The following is a 10,716-nucleotide window of genomic DNA, read 5'->3' on the forward strand; positions in this document are numbered from 1 at the left end:
ACTTGTGATCTCTCTCTCTCAAATAAATAAATAAAATCTTAAAAAATAAATAAGTAAACAAATAAATCTGGAACCCCTGGGTGGCTCAGTTAGTTAAGCATCTGACCTAGGCTCATGTCATGATCTCAGGGTCCTGGGATCAAGTCCTGTGTGGGGCTCCCTGCTCAGTGGGGAGTCAGTGTGTCCCTCTCCCTTTGCTTCTCCTCCTGCTTATGTTCTTTTTCTCTGTCAGATTAATATATTAAAAAATAATAATTTATTAATATAAATAAATAAATAACTTTTTTTTTTTTTTTTAAGAAGAAGAAGGAAAGAAAGATACTCAGGAAATCAAGAGCAGTGGATTACCTGGAGGGGAAAGGAAGGGTCTGAGATTGGGAAGGAGATATTGCAGCTAAACATTCTTATACTTTTTGTTTCTTTCTTTTTTTTTTTTTTAAAAGATTTTATTTATCTGACAGAGAGAGATACAGCGAGAGTAGGAACACGAGCAGAGGAACTGGGAGAGGGAGAAGCAGGCTTCCCGTCAAGCAGGGAGCCTAGTGCTGGGCTTGATCCCAGGACTCTGGGATCATGACCTGAGCCTAAGGCAGATGATTAATGACTAAGCCACCCAGGAGCCCCACACTTTTTGTTTCTTGATGCACCAGAATGTACTGACCATTCAGAAATAGGATTAGTTAAGAACTTTGGAGAGAGTGGCTTTGTTTGGGATTAGTAAAAGTTGGGTGCATTTTTATGCTGACTGAAAACAATGATGATGAAAATAATAATAATAATACTGGGAGCATATAACATTATATAACATTTCCAGATTATTCTTCTTCTTCTCTTTTTTTTTTTTTTTAAGATTTTATCCATTTATTTGGGATAGCGAGAGCATGAGAGAGAGAGCATGAGCCTGAGTACAGAGCGAGAGTGAGAAACAGACTCCCCACTGGGCAGGGAGCCCAGTGCAGGGCTCAATCCCAGGACCCCAACATCATAACTTGAGCCAAAGGCAGATGTTCCACCGACTGAGCCACCCAGGCACCCTCTGATTCTTATGTATTAGTTTCCTACAGCTGCTGTTACAGTTTGCCACTGTATTGGGTGGCTTACAAAAACAGAAATTTATTCTCTTACAGTTCTAGAGCCTGGAAGTCTGAAATCAAGCTGTTAGCAAGGCCATGCTCCCTCCATCTCTAGGGCAAGATCCTTCCATGTCTCTTCCAGCCTCTGGTGGCTCCAGACATGACTTGGCTTCTTCATGTACATCATTCCAATCTCTGCCTCTGTCTTCCCATGGCCTTGTCTCTTCTGTTTGTCTTCAGCACCTGTCCTTGGATTTAGGGTCCAACCAGATAATCCAGGAGGATCTCATCTCTAAGTCCTTAATTACATATGCAAAGACCCTTTTCCCAAATAATATCATGTTTCAAGTTCCCGAGGGTGAGCAGACAGAGCTATCTTTCTGCCGGTCACATGCAATCCACTGCATTTCAGTGTGTGCTATGCGTGGAGCTGAGCGCTTTGCAAAATGTCACTGAAGTCCCCGAACAGGCCCATGAAGGACATATGCTTATTAACTCCATCTTCCCAATGAACTCAGAGAGGTGTCATGCCTGGCTCAAGGTCACAGGGGAACTGGAATTTTTTTTAAAAGATTTTATTTATTTATTTATTTGACAGAGATCACAAGTAGGCAGAGAGGCAGGCAGAGAGAGAGGAGGGGAAACAGGCTCCCTGCTGAGCAGAGAGCCCGATGCGTGGCTTGAACCCAGGACCCTGGGATCATGACCTGAGCCAAAAGCAGAGGCTTTAACCCATTGAGCCACCTAGGTGCCCCTGGAATTTCTTTTTAAGATTTTATTTATTTATTTGACAGAGAGAGATCACAAGTAGGCAGAGAGGCAGGCAAAGAGAGGAGGAAGCAGGCTTCCTGTTGAGCAGAGAGCCCGATGCGGGATTCGATCCCAGGACCCTGAGACCATGACCCAAGACAAAGGCAAGAGGCTTAACCCACTGAGCCACCCAGGCCCCCTGGGAGCTGGAATTTGAATGCAGCTCTATTGGGCTCAAAACTCGGACTCTGTGTGAGGCACAAAACAACCTTCCCATTCTGAGCCAGTCCGTCACAATCAGACAAGCCGCCATTACGTCCTGGCGTGACCTTTCCCAGCCTGTGAGCTAGGCACTGGGGATATGGAGAAAAGGGCAGGAGGGTACATCTCTGGAGGGTCTCCAGGAGAAGAGGAGGTGGAGGGGAGTCTATTATTCATCAGCCCTTTCAAAGCAGTACGATCAGATATGACTCCTGCCTTCTGGCGCATCGCCTTGGCCCAAGACACCACAAAGGGCAGACGAGGCCAGGAGTTTGTCATAAAGAAAAGGACAGCGGAATAAACTTCGAATCCAAAGGGTACGTGTCAGGTAGAAATGACATTTAAACAGCACTTACTGCCTGCCACAGAGGGTTTTAAGATGGTCTCATTGATTCATTGAGAAAACCAAGGGAGAGAGAGGTTAAGTGACTTGCCTGTGGTCACCCAGCAGGAAAGAGGCAGAGATGGAGTTACAGCCCAGCGCAGCCCTTCCCCAGAGCCCCTACTGTTGTTTGTTTAAGTTGGGCTGAAATTGATAACATAAAATTAACTGTGTTGGGGCGCCTGGGTGGCTCAGTGGGTTAAGCCGCTGCCTTCGGCTCAGGTCATGATCCCAGGGACCTGGGATCAAGCCCCGCATCAGGCTCTCTGCTCAGCAGGGAGCCTGCTTCCTCCTCTCTCTCTGCCTGCCTCTCTGCCTGTTTGTGATCTCTCTCTGTCAAATAAATAAATAAAATCTTAAAAAAAAAAATTAACTGTGTTAAAGCGAACAATTCGGTCACGTAGAGTATATTCACGATGTTGTACCCACACTACCTCTGTCCAAAACATCTTCGCCCCCCAAGTTATACCCAGTGGTGATTACTCCCCATTCTGTTCTCCTCCCAAGCTCCACTGGCAACCACCAGTGGGCTTTCTGTCTCTATGGATGTGCCTGTTTTGGGTCATTTTAGATCAACGGAATCATGTAATATGGGACCTTCTGGCTCTGGCTTCTTTCTCTAGATGTACTGTTTTCAGGGTTCATCCACATTACAACATTATCAGGGGGCATCGGGGTGGCTCAGTGGGTTAAAACCTCTGCCTTCAGCTCAGGTCATGATCTCGGGGTCCTGGGATCGAGCCCCGCATCGGGCTCTCTGCTCAGCGGGGAGCCTGCTTCCTCCTCTCCCTCTGCCTGCCTCTCTGCCTACTTCTGATCTCTGTCTGTCAAATACTAAAATAAAATCTTTTAAGATCTTATTTAAAAAACAACATTATCAGAACGTTATTCCTTTTAGGGGGACCTGGATGGCTCAGTTGGTTAAGCGATTGCCTTCAGTTCAGGTCATAATCATTGAGCCCCACATAGGGGTGCCTCCTCAGTGGGAAGCCTGCTTCTCTCTTGGCTTGTGCTCTCTCTGTCAAGTAAATTAATAAAATATTTTTGAAAAACAAGAACTTCATTCCTTGTCATGACTGACTCATATTCCATTGTGTGGGTCTACCACATCTGGTTTACCCACTCATCTGTTGATGGGAATTTGGGTCATTTCTGCTTTCTGGCTGTTGTGAATAGTGCCACTATAAACGCATGCGTACAGGGCGCCTGGGTGGCTCAGTGGGTTAAGCTGCTGCCTTCAGCTCAGGTCATGATCTCAGGGTCCTGGGATCAGTCCCGCATCGGGCTCTCTGCTCAGCAGGGGGCCTTCTTCCCTTCCTCTCTCTCTGCCTGCCTCTCTGCCTACTTGTGATCTCTCTCTGTCAAATGAAATAATTAAAAAAATTAAAAATCTTTAAAAAACCCACATGTGTACAAATGGCACTGAAGTGGTTAACTTTATGTATAGGAATTTTACCCCAATATTTTATTTTATTTAGATTTTATTTATTTGAGAGAAAGAGCATGCACAAGCAGGGGGAGAAGCAGAGGGAGAGGGACAAGCAGACTCCTTGCTGAACTCCCCAAAGTGGGGCTCTATCTCATGACCCTGAGATCATGACCAGAACTTAAACCAAGAGTTAGACACTTAACCCACTGAGCCACCCAGCTGCCCTTACCCCAGTATTTTTAATATTTTTATTTTTTAAAGGTTTTATTTATTTATTTGTCAGAGAGAGTGAGCACAAGCAGGGGGAGTGGCAGGTAGAGGGAGAAGCAGGATCCCTGCTGACCAAGGAATGTGACATGGGACTCAGTCCCAGGACCCTGAGATTACAACCTGAGCAGAAGGCAACTGAGCCACCCAGACGTCCCTTATTTTTATTTTTTAAAATATTTTATTTATTGGGGTGCCTGGGTGGCTCAGTGGGTTGGGGCCTCTGCCTTTGGCTCAGGTCATGATCCCAGGGTCCTGGGTTCAAGCCACGCATCGGGCTCTCTGCTCGGCAGGGAGCCTGCTTCCTCCTCTCTCTCTCTGCCTGCTTCTCTGCCTACTTCTAATCTCCGTCAAATAAATAAATAAAATCTTTTAAAAAATATATATTTTATTTATTCAATTGAGAGAGCGAGTGATTGAGAGAGGAGAGAGCACAGGCCAGGGGAGGGAGGAGCAGAGAGAGAGAGAGAGAGGAGCAGATTCCCCGCTGAACAGGAAACCTGATGCAGGACTTGATCCCAAGATCCCATGATCAGGACCTGAGCTGAAGGCAGATGCTTAACTAACTGAGCCACCCAGGAGCTCCCCACCTCAATATTAAAAAAAAAAAAGAAGAACACTATTAGCTGAGAGGACCTAGAAACAATGCTCTGCCCACCCCATCCCCCATCCCCAGTAGTGATGAGCACAGCCAGCACCCCAATCTTGACATTTCAGTGCCATTCTCCAATAAAGGGAATCCAGACTTTTTGGTAAAGTGGCTGATTCTAGCTAGGACTGGGACAGGGAAAACACAAGGCAAGGCCCATATTTCTCATTGTGCCAGACAATAAGAAGCATAAAAATCTAAAAAACAAAATCAGACAAAATACTATGGAGTCATGTCAAAAGGACATTGCATGAAATGAAATGCTTAGAGCAAGGGACAATTGAAAGAGCTCCCAGTGGCCACAGCTGGAACAATTTGGGCAACAAAATAAATAACAATAGTGTTGCATTATAATCCAAAAGATACAATAACTGTTTACAAGTCCATACTGGCATAAATAAATGACTGGATAAACAAATAACTGGAGACAGAACAGCTCTTCCTTCCAGAAGTCCAAATCATAAATAATGGTACATGTAGAAGGAATGGGGCAATGGAAATTACTAATAAACAAAACGGACACCATGGGAATAATTTCTATATACACGATCCCCTCAGAATGCTAAAATCAGTGGGTAGACTTTAAATGGAAATGGGATTGGGACGCCTGGGTGGGGAAGTACGTTAAAGGTCTGCTTCTTGATTTCAGCTCAGGTCATGATCTTAGGGTTGTGGGATCCAGATGTGTCAGGTTCCCACTCATCGGGGAATCTGCTTGGGGTCCTCTCTCCCTCCCTCAACCTCTGTGCCTCCTCCCTCCCCACTGTGCCTGTGAACTCTCTCTCTCTTAAAAGAAAAAAAAATTAACTCTTTAAAAAATAATAAAATAGAGGCACCTGGGTGGCTCAGTGGGTTAAAGCCTCTGCCTTCGGCTCAGGTCATGATGCCAGGGTCCTGGGATGGAGCCCCGCATCAGGCTCTCTGCTCAGCGGGGAGCCTGCTCCCCCTCTCTCGTTGCCAGCCTCTCTGCCTACTTGTGATCTCTCTCTTTCTCTCTCTCTCTCTCTGTGTCAAATACATCAATTTTTAAAAATCTTTTAAAAAACAATAAAATTGGGACGCCTGGGTGGCTCAGTTGGTTGGACGACTGCCTTCGGCTCAGGTCATGATCCCGGAGTCCCGGGATCGAGTCCCGCATCGGGCTCCCAGCTGCATGGGGAGTCTGCTTCTCCCTCTGACCTTCTCCTCGCTCATGCTCTCTCTGTTTCTCTCTCTCAAATAAATAAATAAATTCTTAAAAAAAATAAATAATAATAAAATTAAGGGAAACAGAATCTTCTCATAACCTTAAAATGTTTCATCCCAAACATTTCTCAATTACTACACTTTTAACCTATGTCCACAAATTCTTCTAAAATGCTCCCTTTCCAAAAGGTCAAGATTAATTCCTCTGTCTTGGTGGGAGGCTGGAAATGTTTTCTGGCCCCGAGTCATGGTTTCAAAGTCTGTTTGGTTTGTGAAAATTCTTCCAGGTGTCCCCTTATGATGGGTGCATTTTTCCTTAGGTGTAGTCCCACTTTGATCAAAAGTTCAAATTGTTAGACTACAAAAGGAAATCAAAAAAGGAAAGAAAAAGAAACAAAGAACTATCTGTCTCAGGCAACACCGCCCTGTGAGTGTTAGAATTGTACCGAAAAGCAAAGTAGTGATGACTGATGGCAGGATGGTGGCTACCTCTGGGGAGAGGGCGGGGTTGTGAGCAGAGAGGATACGCAGCAGGGGGTATCTATGCTCCTGGCCACTTCCTACTTCCGGACCTGAGTGATGCTATCGTGGGTGTCCTGTTTATGATTCCTTAAATTTTACGTTCTTGTGGTGTCCTGGAGCCAGCTGACTCCAACCTGTGAGAACTGATGGTTAACTTTTCAGGACTTTGGTGACCACACTGACATCCCATTGATAGCTTGAAATTGACCAGAAATCAACAACTGCTACAAATCAGTGTCTTTTTTTTTTTTCCGTCTGGAGAACCCAGTTGTAAATGTTTCCCAGCACATCACAGCTTCTCTATGTATATTAATTAAGCATTTAAAAATTATTATTATCATTTTAAAAATTTTTTTAAAAAAGATTTTATTTATTTATTTGACAAAGAGAGACACAGCAAGGGAGGGAACACAAGCAAGGGCATAGAGAGAGGTAGAAGCAGGCTTCACTGAGCAGGGAGCCCAATGCAGGGCTCTAATCCCAGACCCTGGGATCATGACCTGAGCCGAAGGCAGATGCTTAACAATTGAGCCACCCAGGCACCCCCAAATTATTATTTTTTAATTGTGGTAGAAATACACATAAAATTTGCCATCTTAACCATTTTTAAAACCCAGTGACATCAAGCACATTCACCATCCATCTCTAGAACTCTTTTCATCTTGCAAAATTGAAACTCTGTCTCCATAATAGTATTTTTTAATCCTTAAAACTTTCCGTTAGAGGGCATGGATTCTGGAGCCAGATGGCTTTTTTGGAATCTGCATCTCCACTCCCTGTCCTCCTTACTAGCTGAGCCTGGGCACCTTCTAGCACCACTCTGTGCCTCGGTTTCCTTGCCTGTAATATGGGAATAATCTTAATCCTAATCTCTGAGTCCAGTGGCTCTCAAAAGCATGGTTTCTGGACCACCACAGCACAAGCAAGGACTGGAAATGTGTTGCAAATGCAGATTCTCAGATGCTCTGTAAATAGGGCCCAAGAGGTTAAAGCCCTCTTTTAAAATAGGGTTTTAACAAGCCCTCCAGGAGATTATGAGGCTTGCTCAAATTTGAGAACCATATCAGAAGTTATTGGGAGAATCGAATAGATATAAAATACTTTGAGAGGTGCCTGGCCTTGCAGCACAGCCCATACTTTGGAAATGCTCATTATCATTGTTGATATTATTCATAGAGGAGGTCCTGCCCTATGGGGGGGGGTGTCTGGCTGTGTCCTGTCTTCCAGTGTGGTGGGGTCTGGATTCCTGGTCTCTGCTGAACTGAGACCTTCTCGCCCTCTCCGTTGAAGATGACAGTGAGCTGGACCACGTCATTCCATCCATGGTTAAAGGTTATCGCTCGGTCCTGGAAACAGGAAAGGTCGGGGTGGGGGGGCCATGCCCGCATCCCCTCTGCTGAAGGAGATAAAGGAGGTCACTTGCCTTCTCCATGACGGGTGGGGGGAGCCAGGATGTATAAATTGGGGGGCCAGGAGGCAGCAAAGACACAGGCACCCAGGGAAGTGCCTCGCTGTGCCCCAGAGTCACAGGTGTCCTGTCCAGCATGGCCAAGCGCCCGCTGCTGCTGCTGCTGCTAACTGTGTGGGTGCTGGCTGGGGAGCTGTGGCTGACGTCTGAGGCCCGAGCATCGCCATACGGGGTGAAGCTCTGCGGCAGGGAATTCATCCGGGCAGTCATCTTCACCTGCGGGGGCTCCCGGTGGAGACGGTTGGACATCCTGGCCTCTGAAGCTACAGGTGAGGCTGCGAAGGGAGGGTGTGGGGGCAGGGGGTGGGTGGACAGTGGATGGAACATGGGATGGTCCAAAGAGCCAGGGACGGGGCAGAAGGGTCCTGTCCTACTACATGCAACTGGGGAAACTTGCCCAGGCCTCAAAGCTGAGCAGAGGTGAGGGGAGCCAGTTAGCGGAGCTGGGATCGGGGAGGCAAGCCATCCACACCCTCTAGTCATCACAGAACTCACTGCTATTTCTGGAGCACCTGCCCAGTGTGAGCCTACCTTAAGGAAGAAGGCTGCTGCTTGCACAACTCCTAGGATGGGGGATGGGAGTGTGAGGTGAGAAGCCATTTAGAAAACCACATTGAAGTGCCTTCTAGCCTCTGAGGAAGATAGCAGGGGGCTACACAAGGCCAGATTTTGCCACCTAGCAGGTGACTCTCCTAACGAGTTGATTACCCTCTCGGAGCCCCTTTTATCTGAAAATAGGAGGCACAGTCTGTAAATCTCCCAGGATGGTTAAGTGACGACACTGAGTCCAAAGCAGATTCGGACACCATCTAAACCGGGTGGGGGGTCTCTGTCAGAGCTCAAGCGGGGGGGCGTGGAGCTGGAAGACACACTGCCTGGGTTCAAGTAACAGCCCTACAACTTCATAGCTGGGTTTTCTTGTGTAAGATAGTCCACCAGATGGTGTCTCGGGGTTCTCGTCTGGAAACTGGGGATGATAACAGCTGTACCCACCTCATGGGGTTGTGAGGAATAAAAGAGTTAATCCACTAAATCCTTTAAAGTAGTGTCTGGCACACAGTAGGTGCTCAATAAATGATCAGTGCTATTTTTGAGTGCTTCTCATATGCCAGACACTGTTCGGGGCTTTTCTATGGGTATTAATGATCTCATCTACTCCATATAAAACTCTAGAAGACAGGAGTTACTACTACCCCCACTTTGCAGAGGAAACCGAGAGTCAGAGAAGTAAATTCATTTGCTCAGGATTGTAACTCAGAGAGACTGGATGGGTGCTTAGCTCTGCTCCCAAACACACGTTCTTTTTTTTTTTTTTTTAAGCGCCCCATTTTATTATTTTTTAAATTTAGATTTATTTATTGATCTTAGAGAGAGAGAGAGAACTAGCCTGAGTTGGGGGGAGGGGCAGATCTGGAGGGAGAGACAGAATCCTCAAGGAGACTCCCCACTTCACCGAGTGAGGCTTGACCCATGACCCTGAGATCATGACCTGAGCCAGAATCAAGAGCTGGATGCTTAACCGATGGGAGCCATCCAGGTGCCCCCCAAAACATATGTTCTTAACCATCAGCTTCTCAATAAATAAAGAGTAGGAGAAGAGAAATGGCAAGAGAGGAAAGGCAAGCTCGGTGAGGTTGAATAATTTGCCCATCAAACCTGGAACCCAGGCCTGAATAGAATAAAACTTTGGGCTGTGAGGCTGCATCACAAGAATCCAAGTAGCTAGGCCAGCCAGACTGTGCGTTTGACAGAAGCTGAGTCCCAAGCACTAACTCTTTTCATCTTCCCACTTCCCAGATGCAGACTCGGACACAGACAGTGAGGGGGATGAGGCAGTAGCCTCCAGCGAGTGGTTGGCCCGGACCAAGAACCCCCTGGCTTTCTATGGGAGCGAACCCGGCTGGCAGGGAGCTCCGGGGGCTCTGCGCGGTGGCCGCGATGTCGTGGCAGGTCTCTCCAGCAGCTGCTGCAAGTGGGGGTGCAGTAAGAGTGACATCAGCAGCCTCTGCTAGACCAGAGACCGGGCGGCCAGGGGCCCTGGGTCCAGCAGGGCACCCACCTCTGGCCTCTCATGCATTCATTCATCAGCAAGTCAGGTCAGGTGCTTGCACTTGGACACAGTCACCCCTAAATGACCCTGACCTTTGACCAGCCTATCCTGACCCTGAGCAAACTGCACCTACCTGGCCAAATGGGAACCTCTGACCCTGACCCCTGACCTCTCCCCAGGCCATATCACCTCTTTGCCTAGCCTGCACTGTTCTCTGCTGCTGTGGTGCCCCGACTCTACCCCAACCGATCTACCCCCATCCAGACCTTTGCCCACACTGATTCTCTTGCCCCAACTGTGGCCACCGTCTCCTGACCAGAGCAAATTATGCTCCTGCTCCAGATCCCAGGCGATGCCCACTCCTTTCACCCTGCCTTCCTACCCCTCCCCGTCCACCTGCTGGAGACCCTAGAGCTGGTGGTGGGAGCCCTGGGTTCCTTCACATCCTGGGGTGGGAGTCTGGGTGGGAGGACGGATCAGAACCTTCTTCAACCCCCAAAATAAAAGTTCCAAAGGACTTTGCGGCGGCGTGCCTGTGTGTGTCACGGGGAGGGAGGATGCCGCGCTCGTCTCGGCAGTGCTCGGCGGCGCCCTGCAGCGAGCCCCGGGCCGTCCCCCCTCCCCTTCCGCGGCTGCAGCCGGCGCCGCGGGGGACTTTCCGCCTGGGAGGGAAGGGGCGG

The 10,716-nt window shown here is 47.8% G+C and overlaps 1 protein-coding gene across 1 annotated transcript; it reads left to right on the forward strand.

Moving 5' to 3' along the window:
* Nucleotides 1–8,022: 8,022 nt before the first annotated feature.
* Nucleotides 8,023–10,513, forward strand: RLN3 (relaxin 3). The gene is made up of 2 exons (XM_059160206.1): nt 8,023–8,255; nt 9,784–10,513. Exons 1-2 carry the CDS (start codon nt 8,063–8,065, stop codon nt 9,996–9,998), a joined length of 408 nt encoding a protein of 135 aa, XP_059016189.1. The 5' UTR covers nt 8,023–8,062; the 3' UTR covers nt 9,999–10,513.
* The last annotated feature ends 203 nt before the right edge of the window (nt 10,514–10,716 follow it).

The sequence above is a fragment of the Mustela lutreola genome, chromosome 2 (genome assembly GCF_030435805.1).
Source record: "Mustela lutreola isolate mMusLut2 chromosome 2, mMusLut2.pri, whole genome shotgun sequence".
Lineage (NCBI taxonomy): Eukaryota > Metazoa > Chordata > Mammalia > Carnivora > Mustelidae > Mustela > Mustela lutreola.